Raw genomic sequence first — 20,520 nt, 5'->3', positions numbered from 1 at the left:
TTTCCTCCTTCCTCCCCCCCCCCACAAAAATAGATTGACCTTTTTTTTTTCCTAGCAGCACTCAAAGTTTAGAGAAACAGTTCTTAAGAAGAAAATACAACCCACAGTTTTTTTTATCCAGACAGATTTTCTTGCATATATAAAGCCCTCAAGAAAACATTTCAAACATACAAGAACAGGAAAAAGTTCTTTTAAAAAGTCAATTGGCCAAAAGTGGACAGGGGAAAGACCAGGAGGGTCTCCACCCTACACAAAGAACTAAAGGCAACTACACAATGCTGAGCGTGAGATAGACTCTTCCCCAGGGAGGAGCACACCGTTCGGTAATCCCGTACCAGTGGTCAGCCCTGAAAGCATCAGTACGAGTCACAGTATTCAGACTGAGCAGGCTATACTTAGAAATACGCATGTGTATGTGCACACACATATATGCATGCAATAACAATCAGTGCAAAAAGAGGCCATGAATTTGAGAGAAAGCAGGGTAGGATATGGGAGGAATTGGAGGGAGGAAAGGGGAAGAGGAAATGATGTAATGATAATATCAAAAAGAAAAACTGGCAAGGTTTGGTGACACACAGCTGTAATCCCACACTTGAGAGGTCGAGGCAGGACAGAAGACAAGCTACATCTTCTAAGGGCAGTCTTGGTTACATGAGACCCTATCTAAAAGATACCAGTTAAAAATAAGAACTTAGCCAGGCAGTGGTGGCACACATCTTTGATCCCAGCACTCAAGAAGGAAGATGCAGGTGGATCTCTGTGAGTTCAAGGCCAGCCTGGTCTACAGAGCAAGATCCAGGACAGCCAGGGCTGCAAAGAGAAACCCTGTCTCAAAAAGCCAAAAAATAAAATAAAAATTTAGAGGCCTGGACAGATGGCTCAGCACTTGCTGCTCTTGCAGGAGACTGTGGCGCAGTTCCCAGCACCCATGTGGTTGTCTACAACTGTAACTCCAGTTTACGGGGATCTGATGCTCCCTTCTGGCTTCCTTGGGCACTTCATGAATGCATACATGAAGGCACTGTACACATAGTATAAAAGAAATAAAACTGGGCTGGGCTCAGTGGTTAAGTGCACTGGCTGCTCTTGCAGAGGACCTGAGTTCAATTCCCAGCAACCACATGGTGGCTCACAACCACCTGTATTGAGATCTGGTGCCCTCTTCTGGCCTGCAGGCATACATGTAGGCAGAATACTGTGTACACAATAAATAAATAAATCTTTAAAAAAGAAAACTTTGAAGCTGACCTTAATTTCAGCTAATTATAAAATATAAAACAAATAATGCAAATGGCCCAAGTTCTGGAGGTAAGCTGATTACAGGAGAGCAGAACAAGGGCTGGGGAGCTGGAATGGGAGGTAAATGTAATTGGTCTCGCTTGCATGAATTGACTGAGCAGGGAAGGCCCATGGCAGTCAACACCAAACCAAAAAACCAGTGCATTGAAAAATAAGCAGTACTTATCCCTTACTGCAGTTCTAATTTTTAAAAATAACAATTTCCTGACACAGGGTCTCACTATATACCCCAGGCTAGCCTCACATTTACATCAATCTTCCTGCTGCCCTAAGTGCCCAGGTTATAGGCGTGCACCACCACATCTGGCATTTTACCATCTTTCATTGGGTTTTCCAGTTTAAATAGTTTTACTTTGTTTCTCTTTAGTGTAATTTTTTTTAAATGTGTAAGCAGAAGCTCTGTGCTTCAGAATTCCCATCATGTCATCCCCTCAGATACTCCAGAAATAGCTGAGATAACCTCTACCTGATGTCAACAGCCCCCACTTTAGCAATCAAACTGCTTTAAAAAAATACTCGGTTAATTTTGAGCAAGTGTCTTTTACAAATCCAGTGAAGTAATCTCTTAAGTAGTGGCATGCAAAGACAGCTGCGAGCCACATCCCCTAAGTGTCCCAGCAGCCCAGCACTGCAAAAGTCGGCTGCTGGAGGCTTTTTCTGTTACAGGGGTCCAGAGTGTACGGGCTGGTTTTGTTGTCCACTTTGTGAGTCACCAGAGAGGAAGAAGTCTCAATTAAGGAAATGCCTCCATGAGATCCAGCTGTAAGGCATTTTCTCAATAATTGATCAGTGAGGGAGGGCCCATTCCATTGGGGGTAATGCCATCCTTGGGCTGGTGGCCCTGGGTTCTACAAGAAAGCAGGCTAAATGAGCCATGGGGGGCAAGCCAGTCAGCAGCACTCCTCCATGGCCTCTGCCTCCAGGTTCCTGCCCTGAGTTTCTGTCCTTGACTTCCTTCAGTGATGAACGGCAATGTGGAAGTGTAAGCCAAATAAACCTTTTTCCTCCCCAACTTGTTTTTGGTCATGGTGTTTCATCACAGCAGTAGAAACCGAGACACTGAGTATCCTCTGCAACCCATTCAGAGCCAGAGTATCAAACTGGGACAGGTGCTGAGTGTCCAGTAAGATCCCGGGGCTGTGGCTAGCACAACAAAACTTGAGCCTGCCCTGTTGCGGGAGGGGTCTCCCAACCTGGCCTGCTTCCCTTTGACTAAGGTGCTAGGGACCCTTCCTTCGAGACCTTTCTGCTCCTTCTAAGATGAACCAACCTGTCTGAACCCCTACTCACCCCAGTCTCCTCAGAGCTCCCCACCTTCTCTGTCCCAAGTTTTTCCCAGTAGACATCCTGAACACGGGGCCAGGTCATGTGTTTGTGGGGAGCTGTCCTATACACCTTAGTAGCACCTAGCCCTCTGCCCCTAGAGGCCAACAACACCCTGGAGAAGGTGCCATGCTCCCCTCCCAAAAGGGGGATCCTATGAACATGCTGATGGAGCTAAGGAAATCAAGTTCACTAAGTCTGACCTTAAAACGGAGAGGTTTTCCAGGTCATCTGGGTGGGCCCAGAGTCGTCTTAAGGGCCCTTAACCATAGGAGCTGGAAGAGGGAAGAGGGGTGGAACCCAGAGCCAGCACTGCAGTCTGACTTACCCCAGGCAGCTGGGGAAGGTGAGCTGCAGCTCCCTGGAGCCTCAGGAGGAGCACATCTCTGCCTACATCTTCATCCTAGTGTAGTGAGACCCCCTGTGGACGGCTACAGAACTTAATGAACCTGTGTTCTCTTAGAACACTAAACTGGTGATGATTAGTTGCAGTAACCACTGGAAACTACGCGCCGCCCCAGAATCTGGGCCACAGTGCTCTAACTGGTGCTGCTAACAACTCCAGCACCAAGCTCCATTCCCTGATGAATCCACCGGCTTTGCAGCCACATTAACTATCACAAGTGGCCGGTGGGCGGGGGCCAGCTCCGGGCCTCAGCCCTGATACTCTAAATGATTCGACTTGTGTTGTTGTGACGGGGAAGATCTAAGAGGAGCTGACCATCTCAGTATCCTTCTGGCTGCAGACTCAGGAGGAGCAGCCCTGTCAGCCCTCAGCCATGAGAGGACATGAAGTAATAGGGCATCCTTTAAAGCCACTCAGAGCTGAATGCACGTAGCACAAGGCACGTGTGTGGTGACCTTTGACTTCAGCTCACATGAACAGGACTCTGTATCTTCTTGCCCAGCCCAGGACTTAGCCCACTGCGTGCTGTGCTCTAAGTCACCTTCAAACCCCGAGGAGGTGGAAGGGTCATGATGTGCCCCACGGCCCTGTCCAGACTATCCCTGCCCTAGTCCTTGTGGCACCATGCCCTGCCTTCCCTTTACCCTCTGTGTCCTGAAAAACGCAGAGGAGAGGCCTCCTAGGATGGACAAAAATTACATCAAGGGACAACTGGGAAGGGGTGTCCAGTAGGATGATGCAGGCAGACTTCCTGGAGAAGGAGGGATTTCACTGAGTTAGGAAGGGAGGGCAGAGAAGTCAAGTCAGCAGCTAGGGACCCAGGGTCGGGCATGGGTAAGTCTGTGTTTCAGCAATGGACTCTGGGCAAGGGCAGCTGGTGCTGCACTGCCAAGCTGGCTGGTTCCCTCAAGGTCCAGTACACAGTTCTGACCCATGCCTGCACTTGAACCTAGCCTATCACTTCCTCTTGACTCAAAATCCCCTGCAGCCAGCCTCACTCACACAGGGGCCCACTACCAGTCTCTAAGTCTGCGGTGCCCCCCTATAACCACTGACAAACTGGAGTCACCACACTTTCCCTACCTCTCCTCCAGCTTGGTGTCCCCCAAATGTGTCTTATGTTACCACCCCAATCCCGAACCCTCTACGGGCCCCCAACCTCAAGACAAAGTGAGACATAACTGAAGACCCCTTATGTTACCCCAAACCTACTGTACAGTGCACGCTGCCTTCCTAGCCCTTCCCAACTTCAAGTTCGCTGTCTGGAATCATCAGTTACCTGAAAACCTACCTATGTCTAGAACCTCACTAGGTCCCTATCCCTGAGCTGTCCCCACCAAAGTCTTATCCTAGGTCACACATCCCATTTGGGCCTTGAAGCTAGATCCCATGGGTCCCAAATGGTTCATGACATGAAAACCCCACTGGAGGAACTGGACGTGGCAGGGATCTCACCACCTCCTCAGGCAGCTGCTCAGTAACAGGGCTAGCAAAGCAGTGGGTCACAAGCCAGGGTCTGTGAGGCAATCTAGCCTCCTCAGAGGCCCATAAGTGCTGGTCACCATTATGCCCCCACAGAGCAGGGGCTCTTTTGGAAAGTCACCCCTGATTCTCCTTTCCATGGCTCTCCCACAGTTCCCAACCAGGTTCCAAGGAGGGGCAGCTCTCCTGAGCCCTGAGACCTTTGTCCTTACCTGTTTGTCCTCTGTGGGTGGGTCATGCCCACAGTGGGACACAGAGGGTACGCGGGGTACAGAAGTCATGCTCCACCACAAAGAAAGGCACTGGACAACATACACTGAGCTAATCAGGGATCCTTCTCAGGAGAAAGGTGACCTCGAGGTCTGGGCCTCAAAATTCTCATTCTGCCAGAGAGGAGTGCTCTGGGCCAAGAAGTCCTAGAAGGCATTGGGGTACATGGTGGGTTCTAGTGGGTAGGGTAGGAGTACATCCCTGTCCACACCCTCGGATATCAGCTGGGCCACCATCTGCACAATATCCTGCGAGGGATCAACCGTGGTTTCGGGGACCTGGTTGGGAGAGGTTGGGGCAGGCCCGGTCAGTGGAGAGGGTACAGTCTGCAGGCCCAGCTTGTCTCTAGATAGGGCTCTGGCTGTGTTTGTCCTGTTCTGCGTTCGCAGCATGGCCAGACGCCTACGCTCTTCGATGCTGACACTCCAGCGGCTACCTGGGCTCCTGCGCTTGGGAGGCTCAGACACCTGTGGGGACAGAGTGCACGGTCACCTGCAGACTCGGGTCCCCATAGCTATACGGCAAGCACTTTACCAACTGAGCTATGTCCCCAGCCCCTATTGGTTTGTTTTTGAGACAGGGTCTCACTATGAACCCCAGGTCGGTCCAACTCCCTCACTCTGCTTCAGAAAGCACCCCGGGTGGGGAAGGCAGTGCCCTGACACATAGCCCTGTGCACAACACTCTCACACCAACATACCTGAGCACTTCACGTGAGGTGTTCATGTGTACCGTTATATCTGTCCCTGGACTGTGCAAGAACTATAGTGGTACTGGCAAAGTACTCCAAGGTGGAGGGTGGGGCTGGGCCAGAGGTATAACAAAGCTAACCTGTTGTGTGCCCCTAAAAAGTTGGGTCTCAAAGATCAACCCGAGGCATCCTTCCTCCCTAAGAGGAGTATTAAGTGATCCTAAAGACTGGGTTTGGTTACCAAAAAAAAAAAAAAAAATGTGTTGACTTAAAAGAAAGCTTGTGTCAGCTTGTAGGTAAAGCCCACATATAACAGCTACAGGATGCCCCTCTGTAGGCAAATGGTCTGTGGAAGTCCCTCCAGACTGCCCATTTAGGAGACACACCTAGCTACCTTCTGGATAGAGGGCTAACAGTAGGGATGAGGCCATTTCAAGTGAAGGACCTCCTTACTCAAAAAATCTGGAAAGAATTAACGCACAATGACGCGATGGTTCCATTTCTGGGTATAGACCCAGAAGAAAGCAAAGCCTGGATGTGCGCACCCACATCCACAGCAGCTTCGGTCACTTCCAAAACACGGAAGCAATCGCGTGCTGTGGAGGGGTGGACTCACCCAGACAATGGAGCAATCGTGAGGGCAACTGGGGCATCAGGCTCAGCAGTAAGTGCATTCTGCTTTTGCAGAGGACCTGGGCTCAGTTCCTAGCACTCACATCAGGCAACTCACAACTACCTGTAACGCCAATTGAAAGAGCTCTGACACCCTCGGCTTCTGTGGGCACCTGCGTGCACATGGTGCACATAAATTCACATGTATATACATACACATACATTTTTAATAATTAAAAATTTTTTAAATTTAAATTTAAAAATTAAAAAAAAAAGGCACATGCTGTTGTGTGGGAATGTGAACCCAGAGGGCACTGCTCGGTGAAACAGCAGCCGTCAAAGCACATGTTCCGCAGTTGCTATGGTCCTGCTGGTCTAGGAACTGTCAAACTCAAACTCACTGAGACAGAAAGTGCAATGGTGCCTCCGGGGACGGGAGACGGAAAGGGAGCTGCTTCGTGGAGGTAATGCAGGTTCTGAGAGTGGAAAAGCCCAGAGAGCTGTTTCAGGACAATGAGAATATACTCAGCAAGAGGCCGTGCAGGCTCCGTGATAGAACACACACTGAGCATGTGCATAACCTTGGGTCCATCACTAGAACCCACACCAACACACACACACACACACACACACACACACACACACACACACACACACACACAAAGTGGCCTTGATGGCAAAAATATGAGGGGGAAAAAAGTGAACATTTGACTCCAAGACATGTACTGGGAGAAGATACAGAGAAACACAGGAGATGGCAGTCTACAAGCCAAAAAGGACCCCTGCAGGTCCTCATGCAGCCCTCAGAAGCCAGGCTTCAGGATTTGTGTTCCACCAAATCCACAGGCCAAGGCCTCCCCTTCACAGTGCTGGAGCAGGAATGGGAAGGGTTAGGGTCTTAGCTTATCAGAAAGGGACCCACAGAGCCCACTCATGCCCCACACATTAAAACACAGGGAAGGCATCTTCTGTGAACCAAGAAGTGGGCTCTCTCCAGACTTGAATCTGTGAGAGGCTTGGCCTTGACCTGCCAGCCTCTAGAATTGAGAGGTATCATTTTCATACTGCCTAAGCTTCAGCTATTTGCTCTGGCAACCCCAAAAGGAGAACACCACCGCTTCTGATTCCTTCTCGTTGGAGACCTCTGGTTTCAGAAGCATAAGGCAACACATTCCTGTTGTTTAACTCGGGGGGAGGAGGGGAGAAAGGGGTGGAAGTCCACAGCCCCTCATCCCATCCTGCAGCCTAGCTTACTCTGTTTTCCCTAGCCCAGTCCAGAGAAGTTCTTCTCTGTTGAAAAGCAGAGGCCTGTAGCCACTGAAAGCCAGATGCCTGCCTGACCATGCCACAGCAAAGTCATCTGCTACCAAAGGCCATCTGAACACCTACACACGCAAAGTCACAAGTGTCACAAGCCTAAGGAGAAGAGCAGGACAGAGCCACTAGCTAGCTGAGAAACAAGAGAGATCCCAGGTCTGTACTATCACTGTGGCCTTTGGATGTAGGATACAGGCTATGGATGAAACCAGAGCAGAAGCAGGTGGAGAGGGGCCATCCAGAGGACAAGAATGACCTTGGACATGGAAAGTGTGACTTGGCAAGATGGATACTCAGTGGGAGGCTAGTCTAGAGCTGTTCCTACTCTTAACCCACTTTGTGTGGCGGGACTGCACACCTCTCTTGTAGCGGTCACAGTACTTCTTGCTGGAGTAGCTTCTGCTCTGCTGATGACATTGGCTGGAGGCATATGCACACTACATGTGACACATAGACATGAGGCCACATGCTATGTCCCTTGTGTTTATGCAGCAACCTCAAGAAAAGCAGGAACAGAAGACCTTTGAGAGTGAGAGGCACACACAGGACAACCAACCTAGCCACTTCTGACCAAGAAATGGGAAAAATGTAAGTTCAGAATTCATTTGGAGATACTCGTTACACAGCATCACTACCACAAGTACTAACTAACTAACATAGGATTGAAAGCAAAGCACCACTGCAAAGATATACCTAGGGAGCCACGAGAAAGCCAGAGAATCATTCCTGTTGGATCAACTTGCAATGGATAAAACAAGAAAGAGAAAACAAAGACACATACACATGAACATGCACACATTCTGTCCCCAGAGATGGAGGAGGCAGCCTTAGCAGAATATATTATGCTGACATTTCAGAACACTAACAAGAGGGAAAAAGATCTTAAAATTTTTTGAAAATGAAGCTGGAGAGATGGCTCAGTGGTTAAGAGCACTTCCGTTCAGTTCCCAGTACCCACACAGTGGCTCACCACTGTCAACTCCAGTTCCAGCAGATCCAAAGTTTTCTTCCGGCCTCCACAGGCACCAGGCAGGCACCTGGTACGCAGACATATATGCAGGCAAAAACATTCATACGTATAAAATACGTAAGTCTTAAAAAAAAAAAAAAACTCTCAAAGACAAAAACGGCACAGGGGTGGTGCTACATACAGATGCCTAGCAACGCACAGAAAAACCAGAGCATGCACGGGGTAGCAGAAGCCAACATGGTCTATGGCTTTACACAGTCGCACTGGAAGCTGATAGGGAGAGGCCTTAAAAGGCCTGGAAAATTTCTCTCTTAGAGTTTTTACCTAACCAAAGTGCTGTACAAGTATGAAAAGTCATTTCCACACCTTTGGGTCTCTAAAGCCCGCCCCCCCCCCCCCCCAAATGTCAACATCCTCTGAATCCTTGTGAATGAAGTGGCTAGATGGTATGCTCTGGGAGTAAACAGAGAAAGAGAAAAACCCAGGGCCAAGGAAACAAGGAATCCTGAGATAGACAAGGAAGGCCTGCATGGGGCCCTGAGGACAGCAGACCAGCGGGAACAGGAAACCCAGGACAACCACTACCCAGGAGAGAATGGAGCTTTCAGATGATCTGACATACCTCTCAGTACCTAGAGCCATAGATGTGGCTCATAGAAGGTTCTGTAAAGGATAGTTAATCCAATTATTATCTCCGAGGAAAGGCAAAAGGCTGAACAAGAAAAGCAGTGGGCTGGAGAGATGGCTCAGCTGTGGCTAACAGCACTTGTTGCTCTTGCAGAGGACCCAGGATTGATTCCTGGCACCCACACGGTGGCTCACGACCATCCGCAACCCCAGCTCCAGGGATCCGACAGGCACACATGCAGTGCACACACATCATGCTAGCAAAACGGTCATATACATACAGTAAAAGAAATCTGAAGAAGGAGGAGGAGGGAGGAGGACGGGCATGCTGGCGCACACCTGTAATCCCAGCACTCAGGAAGCAGACGCTAATGCATCTCTGTGCATTTGAGGCCAGCCTGGTCTACAGAATGAGTTTCAGGACAGCCAGGGCTGTTACACAGAGAAATCTTGTCTTGAAAAACCAAATAAATAAATATTTTTTTTTTAAAGAAGAAAAGGAACATTACCGTGTCCACGCCTTAGCTGTGGCGACACTGACACTGTCATCCTATAGCTGGACACTGGAGCCAAGCATGCTAGCGCGTGCTTGCAACCCCAGCATATGGGACACAGACAAGAGGATCTCTCTGAGTGCCAGGCCAGCTAGGGCTGCCTAGTGAGACCTTGTCTCAGGAGAAAAAAAATCCAACTAATGCTGGAAGCAGATCTAAGAAGCCTGATTGGAGGCTGAGGACAGGGCACTGTGGGTAAAGTGCTAGCCGTGGCATATGAGGGCCTGAGGTCAGAGCCCCAACATGGAGGTAAACACCAGGTTCAGCAGTAGCTGGAAAGATGGAAACAGGAGACTATCTGGGGCTTGCTAGCCGTCTGTCTGGCAGAATTGGTGAGCTACCTGTGTTCAGTTGCAAACTTTCAAGAAATAAGGTAGAGAACAAAGAGGAAAACATCTGGCCTCTGGCCTATGTACACGCACATACACACCAAAAAAACCCACATTTGCATACATACACAAACATGCACATACACACACACCCATACACACAAACACACATACATGCACAAACACCCATAAACATGCACACACACATACACATGCATATATACATACACATAAACACACATACATACATAAACAGGCACCCACAGACACATGCCTACATATATAAACACGCACACACACACACACACACACACACACATACACACACACACATAAACAAAATGAGTATAATATAATTCCTTGGAAAGATGGGGAGAGAGAACAGGTGGAAGGTAGGGCACCAAATCCTCAATTTATATGGCAGAAAGTCAGCAGACTCTAAAATGCAGGAGTAGGAGGGAGAAGCATTAACTTCATGTGCACATTGGTGAGACCATCGGCAAGAGCATGGACAGCAAGTCTTTGGGATTACCGCCCAACAGCACGCATGCATGTTTTAAGAACAGCAGCACAAAAATGTAAAGATAAAGATATAAGTAACTGACATAGGAGAATATGCCCAGAACTCTTACCTATGTCCAGATGGAACATTCACACAAGTTGGATGTGATCTACGCCACCAGCAAAATGGACCCACACCAGGTCCCCGGAGCTCACAATTTTGAGTCCACAGAACACCACAATTGGAACTACCAACTGGAGATAACACACTCCTATTGAAATGGGCACCCTTTTCTAATCCAACACATGAGGACAAAAGTTGAGACTGAAATGCATATTTATTCAGATAGAACATGAGGGCACACCAGAGCGCCAGAGTGTGCCCAGAACTGGCCCCCTGAGGACAATCCACAGCTTAAATCCACCATTGGAAGAAAGCCCTTTAGTCCCAGCACTTGGGAGGCAGAAGAAGACAGATCTCTGTGAGTTCCAGGCCAGGCAGACAGCTAGGGCTACATAGAAAGATCTGTCTCAAAAATCAAAGAAGGAGGAGGAGGAGGATGCCAATGACAAGTCAGGGGTGAGGTGGGGGATGTTCGAGGCAGAGGCAAGTGGATCTCTGATTTCGAGGCCAGCCTGGTCTACAGAGCAAATTCCAGGACAGCCAGGGCTACACAGAGAAACCCTGTCTCAATAAAACAAAAAAAGTGGGAAAAGGGATTTTAAGGACTCTGGAGCGATGGCTCATCAGTTACTCATCACATACTGCTCTTCCAGAGGACCCAGGTTTGATTCCCAGCACCCACACGATGGCTCACAACCGTCTGTAACTCCAGCTCCAGGGACTGAACACTTTCTTCTGGCCTCTGTGGGCACCAATCATGCATGAACTTACATGCAGACCAAATACCTATACACATAAAATAAATTTAAAAACTCCTAATGACTGATCCTGTACCTACAGATCATCAGTGAATCTTCGACCCTCATCAGAGAAATGTCTTCTTGGAGTCTATAGCAATTAACAGAGATCCACGAGTGGTCAGCATGAAGAGAATAAGAGGCCGAGAGTGCTCAGCCCTAAATGGACATCTATATCACATCTATCCCCTCAAAGGCTCAGAAATCTTTGAGGGAGAGAGAACAGAAAGATTTTAAGAACCAGAGGTGGTGGATGACTTCAAGGACACAGTGGGGTTTTTTGTTGTTGTTGTTTGTTTGTTTGTTTGTTTTTGGGGTTGTTTTTTTTTTTTTTTTTACACAACAAAGCAGGTACACAGAAGAACCCACAGTGAATGTGACAAAATGCACAAGCTCCAGCCAGACAAAAGCCCAGTGTGGAGGGGAAGAAGACACACGTCCCACCCTCAGCAGAGGAGCTATTAGCATTTCAGAGCCACTAGGTGAGGTAAAATTCCTTCTCTCTGAGTGACCGCTGGTAGGCTAACCACACTACACGGCAAGTCCCAGACCCAAAAACAGCTGGGTAACACAAATGAGGCTTGATGAGTTAAAAATTAGAAGAGAACATAAAGGTGGCCGGGCAGAGAGGCGGGGTGGGTCGGGGAGGAGCTGGAGTGTGTGTGACTATGATAAAACACATAGTTGTTTTCTGAGAAAGGGTTTCTCTGGGTAGTCCTGGCTGTCTTGGCTGGCAACGTAGACCAGGCTGGCCTCAATCTCTCAGAGAGCTGCCTGCCTCCCCAGTGCGGGGATTAATGGTGTGCACCACCATACCAGGCCCAACCAAAATACACTGTATAAAATCCTCAAGGGATTAATAAAATTCGTGTTTTGATTTTGTGTTTTGAGGCAAGGTCTTTCTATGTAGCCCTGGCTGTCCTCGAACTCACTAGATAGACCAAGCAGACCTCAAAATCACAGAGAGCAAGAATTAATAAAAAATTTTTGTTGTTGTTGGTTTTTGAGGCAGGGTTTCTCTGTGTAGCCCTGGCTGTCCTTGAACTCTCTATGTACATCAGGCTGGCCTCAAACTCACAGAGATCCACCTGCCTCTGCTTCCCCAGTGCTGGGATTAAAGATGTATGCCACTATCACCAGGTCAAAAAACATTTTTTTTTTTTTTTTTTTTTTTTTTTTTTTGAGACAGGGCTCCTTCGTATATCCCTGGCTATCCTGGAACTAGCTCTGTAGACCAGGCTGGTCTCAAACTCACAGAGATCCACCTGCTTCTGCCTCCTAAGTGCTGAGATTAATGGCATGTGCTACCCACCACCAGGCCAGGAAAAAAAAATTAAAGAAAAATGTTCTAAACTCATATACTCTGGTCAAACAATTACATACTTAAGAATTTAACCTGAGTCAGGTTTGGTGGCGCAGGCCTTTAACCCAGCACTCAGGAGGCAGAGGCACGTGGATCCCTGAGTACCAGGACAGTTACATCTATACAAGGGAAATCTCTGTTTCAGAAAAAAAAAAAAAAAAAAAAAAAACAACCCAAGGATTTCACCTAGGGGCTGGAGAGATGGCTCAGCAATTAAGAGCACTCACTGTCCTTGCAGAGGACGCGGGTTCCATTCCCAGCACCTCAGTTAGTTCATGGTCTGTAACTACAGTTCCAGGGGATTCAATGCCCTCCTCTGGTCTTGAGGGCACCAGACATGCATGTGGTACACAGACATACATGCAGACAAAACATCCATACACATAAAATAAAAATAAAAATAAATTAATAAAAAAAATGGCATTAGGAAAGACAGGTGAATCAAGTTAAAAGAAAAAAAAATAGTGGGTAACATTCACAAACAGGTTCTTGGAAAACCAGCTGACAGAAACTCTTCCCTTACGTGTCCGTTGGTCCCAGCCACAGCCATCGCCATCATTTCTACCAATGTAGTCACGCTCGGTATTCAATGAGGTGGGGTTTGTTTGTTTTGGAACTGAAAGCCAGACTTCACCCACTTTCTTTGTCTCCATGTTTGGTGTGTGGTGCTGGAGGGAAAACGCGGGACCTTGTGTGTGCAAGGCAAATGCTCTACCAATGAGCTGCATCTCCAGCCCACCACTCAATGTAAAAACAAAAAATTATGAGTGTCTGCTTGCATGTATGTATGTGCACCACATGTACGTGTGTGCTGGTAGAGGCCAGAGAGGATATCAGAACTCTTGGAACTGGAGTTATAAAAGGGTACATGTGGGTGCTGGGAACTAAACCCAGGTCCACTGCAACAGCTTCACGTGCTCTTAACTACCAAGCTGTCTCTCCAGCCCCCTTCCACTCAACTTTCAAGAAAGTTTTCTCATTGCTGTTTTGTTTTGTAGATAGAATTTTTTTTGACTTGTAGCCGAGGCTGGTCCTGAACTCACAATCCTGCCTCAGCATCCAAATGTGGGAACTACAGGTAGGGCTGCTGTGTTGGTTTCTCATTTTTAACCATCTCTTCATAGATTCCTGTTAGTAAATATTTCAATGATATGAACATTTATAAGCATTTCTTCCAGACTGTCATTTAACATTTCCACCTCTTGCTTGCCCTGTACTCTTTAAACCTGTTGGGCTTTTCCTTCAGGATTTTATGTTTGGATTAAGAAAAGCGGTTCTCATTTGGGATTCTAAATACAGATTCTTCCAGAGCAATTTTCGGTTGCCTGCACATGGGTGTTGAAAGGCAGGGCTGTATTCTACTGTGCTGTAAATGGCCGGTCGATCACTCCGATACTATTTGCTGCAAACCTTTTACTTCTGCTTTGAAATTCCATGGTACGCAGAAAGTAACCCCCTAGATTTACTCAGAGGTCAACTTCTCAGCATTTGTCCTGGATGGTAGGTACATCTGCCCAACTCCTGATTCCACACCATCTTTTTGAGCTGGAGTTTAGGGCTGATAAAGCCTTGCTCATTTTTTTTTTTTAAATGCGCACGGCTCAAAGTAAAGCTTTGAAATACCTTTGCCTTTTAGATTATACATTAATGGACATGTCAGCAACAGATTGCTTACGTGTGTTTTTTGTTTTGTTTTGTTTTTTTGAGACAGGGTCTCATTGTGTAGCCCTAGGTGGCCTAGAACCCACCTTCTGCTTACCTGTGTAAGTGGGGCAGTGAGCTTGCCTTGGATTCTGATGGCCTTCCCTTCAGTTTGTCTGCCCACTCCCTTCCTTCTCATGTGTCCTCAGATACCCCCTTCCTTCTCATGTGTCCTCAGATACCCCCTTCCTTCTCATGTGTCCTCAGATACCCCCTTCCTTCTCATGTGTTCTGAGATACCCCCTTCCTTCTCATGTGTCCTCAGATACCCCCTTCCTTCTCATGTGTCCTCAGATACCCCCTTCCTTCTCATGTGTCCTCAGATACCCCCTTCCTTCTCATGTGTCCTCAGATACCCCCTTCCTTCTCATGTGTCCTCAGATACCTCCTTCCTTCTCATGTGTCCTCAGATACCCCCTTCCTTCTCATGTGTTCTGAGATACCCCCTTCCTTCTCATGTGTCCTCAGATACCCCCTTCTCATGTGTTCTGAGTTACTCCCTGGTTCTTTGAGGTGTGTTCTCAGAACTGAGATGAGAGTCTCTGATGGGAAAATTCTTTCTGTTTATCACTTTATTTTTCTTTATGTCAGAGATTTTTTTTTTAACCAGGCATAAAATTAAAAGTAGACTGCTAGGCTGGAGAAATGGCTCAGTAGCTAGGAGTGCTTACTGCTGCTCTTCCAGAGGACACCATCGGTTCTCATCACCTGTACGGCAGCTGACAACACCCTTCACCTCCAGTTCCAGAGGAATCTAACCCTCTCTTCTGGCCTCTTTGGGCTACCGCATGCACATGGTATACAGACTCATACAGGCGCACGCACATTCACATAAACATAATCTTTTAAAAGGTGGCTGTTAGGCTAGGTGTAGCGGCATCTGGGATGCTAGCATCCGGAAAGCTGAGGCCTAAGCACTAAAATGATTTCAAGGCCAACCTGGGCTTGAGAGCCTGTCTCAAAAAACCAAATAAAAGAAAACGTTGACTATTTCCTATCAGCACATACGAGCTACCCTGCTCTGTAATGAGCTTCAGCAGCAATGTGTGAGGTGCCCTGTGCGCGTCGGTACCTCTCAGACCTTCATCTCGGCATTCCGCACTTCCACTGTGATGATGCACAGTAGACGATCCTTCCATTCATTCTGCTTGGGCCCTACCTACAGACTTTGGTTTTTTGTTTGTTTTTTGAGACAGGTTTCTCTGTGTAACAGCTCTGGCTGTCCTAAAATGTACTCGGTAGGCTAGACCAGGCTGGCCTCGAACTCAGAGATCTGCCTGCCGCTGCCTCCCAAGTGCTAGGATTAAAGGTGTGCACCACCACTGCCTGGCCAAGGGCCCTAAATTACTGTTTATGACAGCCAGCCTCTAGAATGGTCAAACCCATCGACAGCCAGCCCCTGGTGATCATACTCCTGTTACCCTCCAACTCTCTCTCACACACCAAGTGGGAATGACTAGTGTGATCTCCTCCACAAAAACAAACAAACAAACAAACAAACAAACAAACAAACAAACAAAATACATGGAAACATTGGGATGTGACTCCCAGGCTAGAATGCAAAAGTCTTAGCAGCTTCTATCCTGCCCCTTCCCACTCTCTTGCTGGGGGAGGCCAGTGCTTGGCTGCCTTCCTAAGGCTACTCAGCTATCCTGGGGAGATCTCCACCCAAGAGCCATCCTGTGGTAAGGGTCTACAGGCTCCCAATGCCCCCACTCTTCACTACCTACCACTGACGTCCTGTGGGTGGGAGCTACTGTGGAAGCAGCTTCCATTCTTCCTGCTTTCAGAGGACTGTGGTTGCCTGAACCCTCGGCCGTCACCTCCTGAGACCAAGCCAGAGCCACTCAAGCAAAGCACCTGCCCTACAATCTATAATTTCTGAACTCATGAGGTAGAGGCAGGAGGATCAGGAGTTCAAGGTTATAGTTGGCTTAAATAGCAAGTTCAAAACCAGCCTGGGCTACATGAGACCTTGTTTCAAAAACCCAAAACCAATGTCCCCTCCCCATAGGAATACCACTTAAATTATTTTGGGGCAAACTGGCAGGTTTAAAACATTATATATTAGCCAGCAGTGGTGCCCACACCTTTAATCCCAACACTTGGGAGACAGAAGCAGGTGGATCTCTGTGAGTTCAACGCCAGCCTGGTCTACAGAGTGAGATCCAGGACAGCCAGGGATACACAACACAGTGAAACCTTGTCTTGAAAAAAACAAAACCAGGTCGGGCGGTGGTGGCACATGCCTTTAATCCCAGCACATGAGAGGCAGAGGCAGGCGGATCTCTGTGAGTTCGAGGCCAGCCTGGTCTACAGAGCGAGATCTAGGACAGGAACCAAAGCTACACAGAGAAGTCCTGTCTTGAAAAACAAAAAACCAAACCAACAAACAAAAATTATATATGTCCACACAGTAATAGGATCTGGTTCCAAAGAAGATCTTGGTGTTATCTGGCAAAACTCCTGGTGTTCCTCAAAATAAATAACCTAAAGGACCTCATAATTTCTATTGCTAAAGTGAATGGGAACTTTTCATGATATTTTCTAATTTAGTGTATTGAAACAAGTAAGTTACAATAGTCATATAACCAACCTTTGTCTTTCATTTTTGAGCTGGTTTATGTGGATTTTCTAGACAGACAATATATTGCTGCCAATAGCAATTGTTTTCTTCCTATCTGGCTATAAGCTACCCTTTTCCTTGACTATGGCAAAGCCTTACATATGAATTCATATCTCCTAGGTTGAAGCTAGCCCAGCTATTCTTATTTTTCTATATGCACTTAACTGTAAGACAAGAGAAATGTAGGGTTTATTATTATTATTATTATTATTATTATTATTATTATTATTATTATTTTGCTTTGTTTTGAAGCAAGGTATTACTATGTAGCCCTGGCTGGCCTGGAAGTCTCTATGTAGACCAGGCTGGACTTGAACTCAGAGAGATCTGCCTGCCTTTGCTTCCCGTGTGCTGGGAAGTTGTACACCGCTGTGCCTGGCAACATGTAGCATTTTTAGTGATATCCTGAGTTATGAAACGCCTTGGAGAGAACCCACCGAATCTGACATTGCTCCAGAACAGAACAGGGTATCTCTCTTATCATTCGAGGCTTTGTAATTCTTTGGCGGGGGGGGGGGGGGGGGTAGGTAAAGTTCATCTCAGGTAGGTTTTGACTATTCCCTGAGTTTTACCTGCTGTCGTGAAAAGGGAGGACTACCTTCCCTTGCTGATCCTGTCTGCTGTTGTGGCTCTAGAGGCTACTGACTTCTGAACACCATACTGGCTAAGATTCCAGAAGACTCTTTTGGACTAACCAGGACAATCACAGGTTCTCCACGTGAGGCTGGTTTTGCATGTCTGGTGCTCCTTGGCTGGCCACTCACAGTTTCAGAGGCGGGTGGGGTGAGGAAGGTGCCCCTTATGTGGCTCAGCCTACAGCCACCCCAAGCCTCCTGCCTGCTCCTCTCCAGTGTTCACAGCATGCTGGCCAGATGGTCGGGAAGTACTGTACTGTGGCTGAACTGGACGCCTAAGGACCCTCTGCTAGGAAGGCTTTCTCCAACCCTTACCTCAGCCCAAGGTCCCTGCACTCTCTGAGGCACCAAGCACCGTGTGTGGCACTGTGGGCTGAAGACAACCTGCAGAGAGAAGACTCTGAGGGCTGGGAAGGGAGGGACAAAGGGCTATGTTAGCCAGGCCAGGAGCTCTGTGGGAGGCAACACGAGACAGAGCCAGCGGAGGGAAGACCCAGAGGAAGCACAGCCTATACCAGGGGCGAGAACTTGACACAGGACAGGTTAGGGAAGGACATCCTTCCTGGACATCCTTCAAGGCCAGAGCCACTAGCAGGGCCTGAGAACTGGGGAGGAAAGAGGCAGAGGAACTTCAAATTGGAGCTGACCCCAAAAGGAGCCCAGGGGCGGCAGACACTGAAGTGACTCTCGGTCCCCAACCCGGAGCCTGGAGTCCCTTTAGCCATGGGACCTGTTCTTCCCCATTGTTTCACCAGTATAAAATCGCTGCAGCTGTCCCTCGTCCTGGGCAAACCACACCCAACAGGTGACACTTTAGTGTCTTCACAATCTAGAATGTCCCAGGTGAGACCCTGGCTAGAGGTCAGGTCTTGGCACTTGTAACCTTTGTAGGGGCCTCAAGGCACTGGGTCCTGGGGACATGCTGAGGAAGTCATGGGGTAGTCATGCAGGTGACCCTGGGACCCCACTCTTTGCATTGTTGCTAGTTTTTTGAAACAGTGTTTTGTTATACAGCTCAGCCTGGCCTTGAACTTGTAATGCTCCCACCCCACCCCTTCAGTGTGTGAACCATGACACCAAGCTTGGGAGCCTGCCTTCTTTACCCGCCTGACCTTTTACCTCAGCACGGACACAGGCAGACAAACACACACTTCAGTGCCTGGCTCCATGGCTGGTTACACCACCAAAGCACCAGGGGTGTGAGTTTTGCCACAGTCTTGACTGATGTGGTTTGGCTCTGAACTCTTTCTCGGTGGAAACTATACCGCAGTGTGATTAGCCTCTGCTCAGGGAGTGTCCTAGGGGTCTGCACAGTCCGGCCCGTTTCTCCTACCTCTGGGCGAACACAATACAGCGCCTGCTGTCCGGTGAGGCGGATCAGGGTTTGCTTACTGTTGGAGGCTGTCACAAGCACAGCTGCCGTGTGCATTTCAGTGACAGCCAATACAGAGAGGACACTTGCCTGCTGTGGGGTCCTCATTCCCCCTCCCACTTAGTGATACCCTCTTGTCCAGGGTTGGGGGACACTGGGGAGGGCTGAGAGAGGTATGTGTGGCACCCTCTTCCTGACCTCAGGCAATCCCTCCTTGGTGTCCTCCAGAGGAAGCAAAAGGGGTGCAAATCTACCTCCAAGCCTCCTCGCCGGAGTGGTTGGAGAAAGAGAGCCCTGGAAACTCCATGTTTCTGTCAGTCCCATTCAGGTCTCGCCTCTGGTCCCAGAGGTCCGTTCTCCATGCCCCTCCCCAATCAGCGTAGGTTTTCAGAAGAGCCTCCTGCAGCTTACCCAGTCTTGGGTCTGCAGGTCCTCCTGAGGGTTGCTCTTGGTGTCTGGCTGGACGGAGGCCGCTGAGGGCCCATGTGAGGGGGACTGTTGGGGTTGTTCTTGAGCGAGCTGCCACTGTAGCGTCTTCCTCGGGGGGCGCTGCCGCCTGCTGTCCATCTCTACCTACAGCAGGCTGCAGTTCGCACATCTAGGGCTCTGGCTGCCACGACAGACACGAAGCAAATGGCAAGCTCTGCTAGGGCCACCTTCTCGCCAGTGACTACTCTTGACAAACAGCGAGGGCCCTTACGTGACTTCCTTTCCTAGATCCTGCGGCCACTGCCCACCACACCAGCAGCGCCCCCAGGGGCTTCAGTAGCCCAGCAGAAGTAGATGCTTCCCTTCCCTGCTCTCACCAGACCGCCTGGTCAGCCTTCCCCAGCCTTGCCTCATAGGGGGTGCGTTGTCTGCTGTTCTGACAAGCTCTCAATCCTAGGATCCTGCCCTCAGCCCGCCTCCCTTCTGTCATTTCAACAACCCTACTACACACGAGGCTCGGGGCCAGCCTGAGCTCTCATTTCCCTCCCTGTCCGTGGACCTGAACTGTGGAAGACAGTTGAGGGGCAGGGGTGAAACGTGAGGGGAGTTGGGTCACCCGCTCCCACGCGGGAGCAGAGCTCGCCCGGGGGCTTCCGGAGCGGGCTCGGTGGACTCTACAAAGGGAAGGGTCAGGAGGATCCCGGACAAATGAGGCCGACTTAATGGGATCCAATTGACAACGGATCAGCCGGTGGGACCAGGCTCAGAAGGGCCTGCACGGGGAGCGGGGGGAATGGAGAGTCGCAGGCTGCGAGCGCTCAAATGGGTCCAGATAGATGGAGCGGCCAGGAGGACTCAGTAAAGTGGCGGTGAGCTCGGACTAAAGTGAGGGCGACTCAGTGGAACCTAAGGGACCAGCCTCAGACAGCGGAGACAGAATCCTAAGAGGGGCGGAGCGGACCTGGAGCTTCCGTTCTACAGACCCCGCCCTCCGCTGCTGCTTCCGCCCTCGACGCTTGCGCCCCAGCACCCCAGCGCCCCAGCCGCGTGGCCCCAATACACTGAAAGAAATCACAGCAGTGGGCGGCC

At 49.0% G+C, this 20,520-nt stretch overlaps 1 protein-coding gene across 1 annotated transcript; it reads right to left on the bottom strand.

The window, feature by feature from the left end:
* Positions 1–4,827: 4,827 nt before the first annotated feature.
* On the bottom strand, positions 4,828–20,433 carry Tex22 (testis expressed 22). The gene is made up of 2 exons (XM_059279982.1): positions 19,414–20,433; positions 4,828–5,250 (listed from the first exon to the last, which is right to left on the bottom strand). Exons 1-2 carry the CDS (start codon positions 19,567–19,569, stop codon positions 4,930–4,932), a joined length of 477 nt encoding a protein of 158 aa, XP_059135965.1. The 5' UTR covers positions 19,570–20,433; the 3' UTR covers positions 4,828–4,929.
* Positions 20,434–20,520: the final 87 nt, after the last annotated feature.

The sequence above is a fragment of the Peromyscus eremicus genome, chromosome 14, assembly GCF_949786415.1.
Source record: "Peromyscus eremicus chromosome 14, PerEre_H2_v1, whole genome shotgun sequence".
In the NCBI taxonomy this organism is placed as follows: Eukaryota; Metazoa; Chordata; class Mammalia; order Rodentia; family Cricetidae; genus Peromyscus; species Peromyscus eremicus.
Note: the sequence above shows the minus strand (reverse complement) of the source record. Positions and strands in the feature narration are given on the sequence as shown.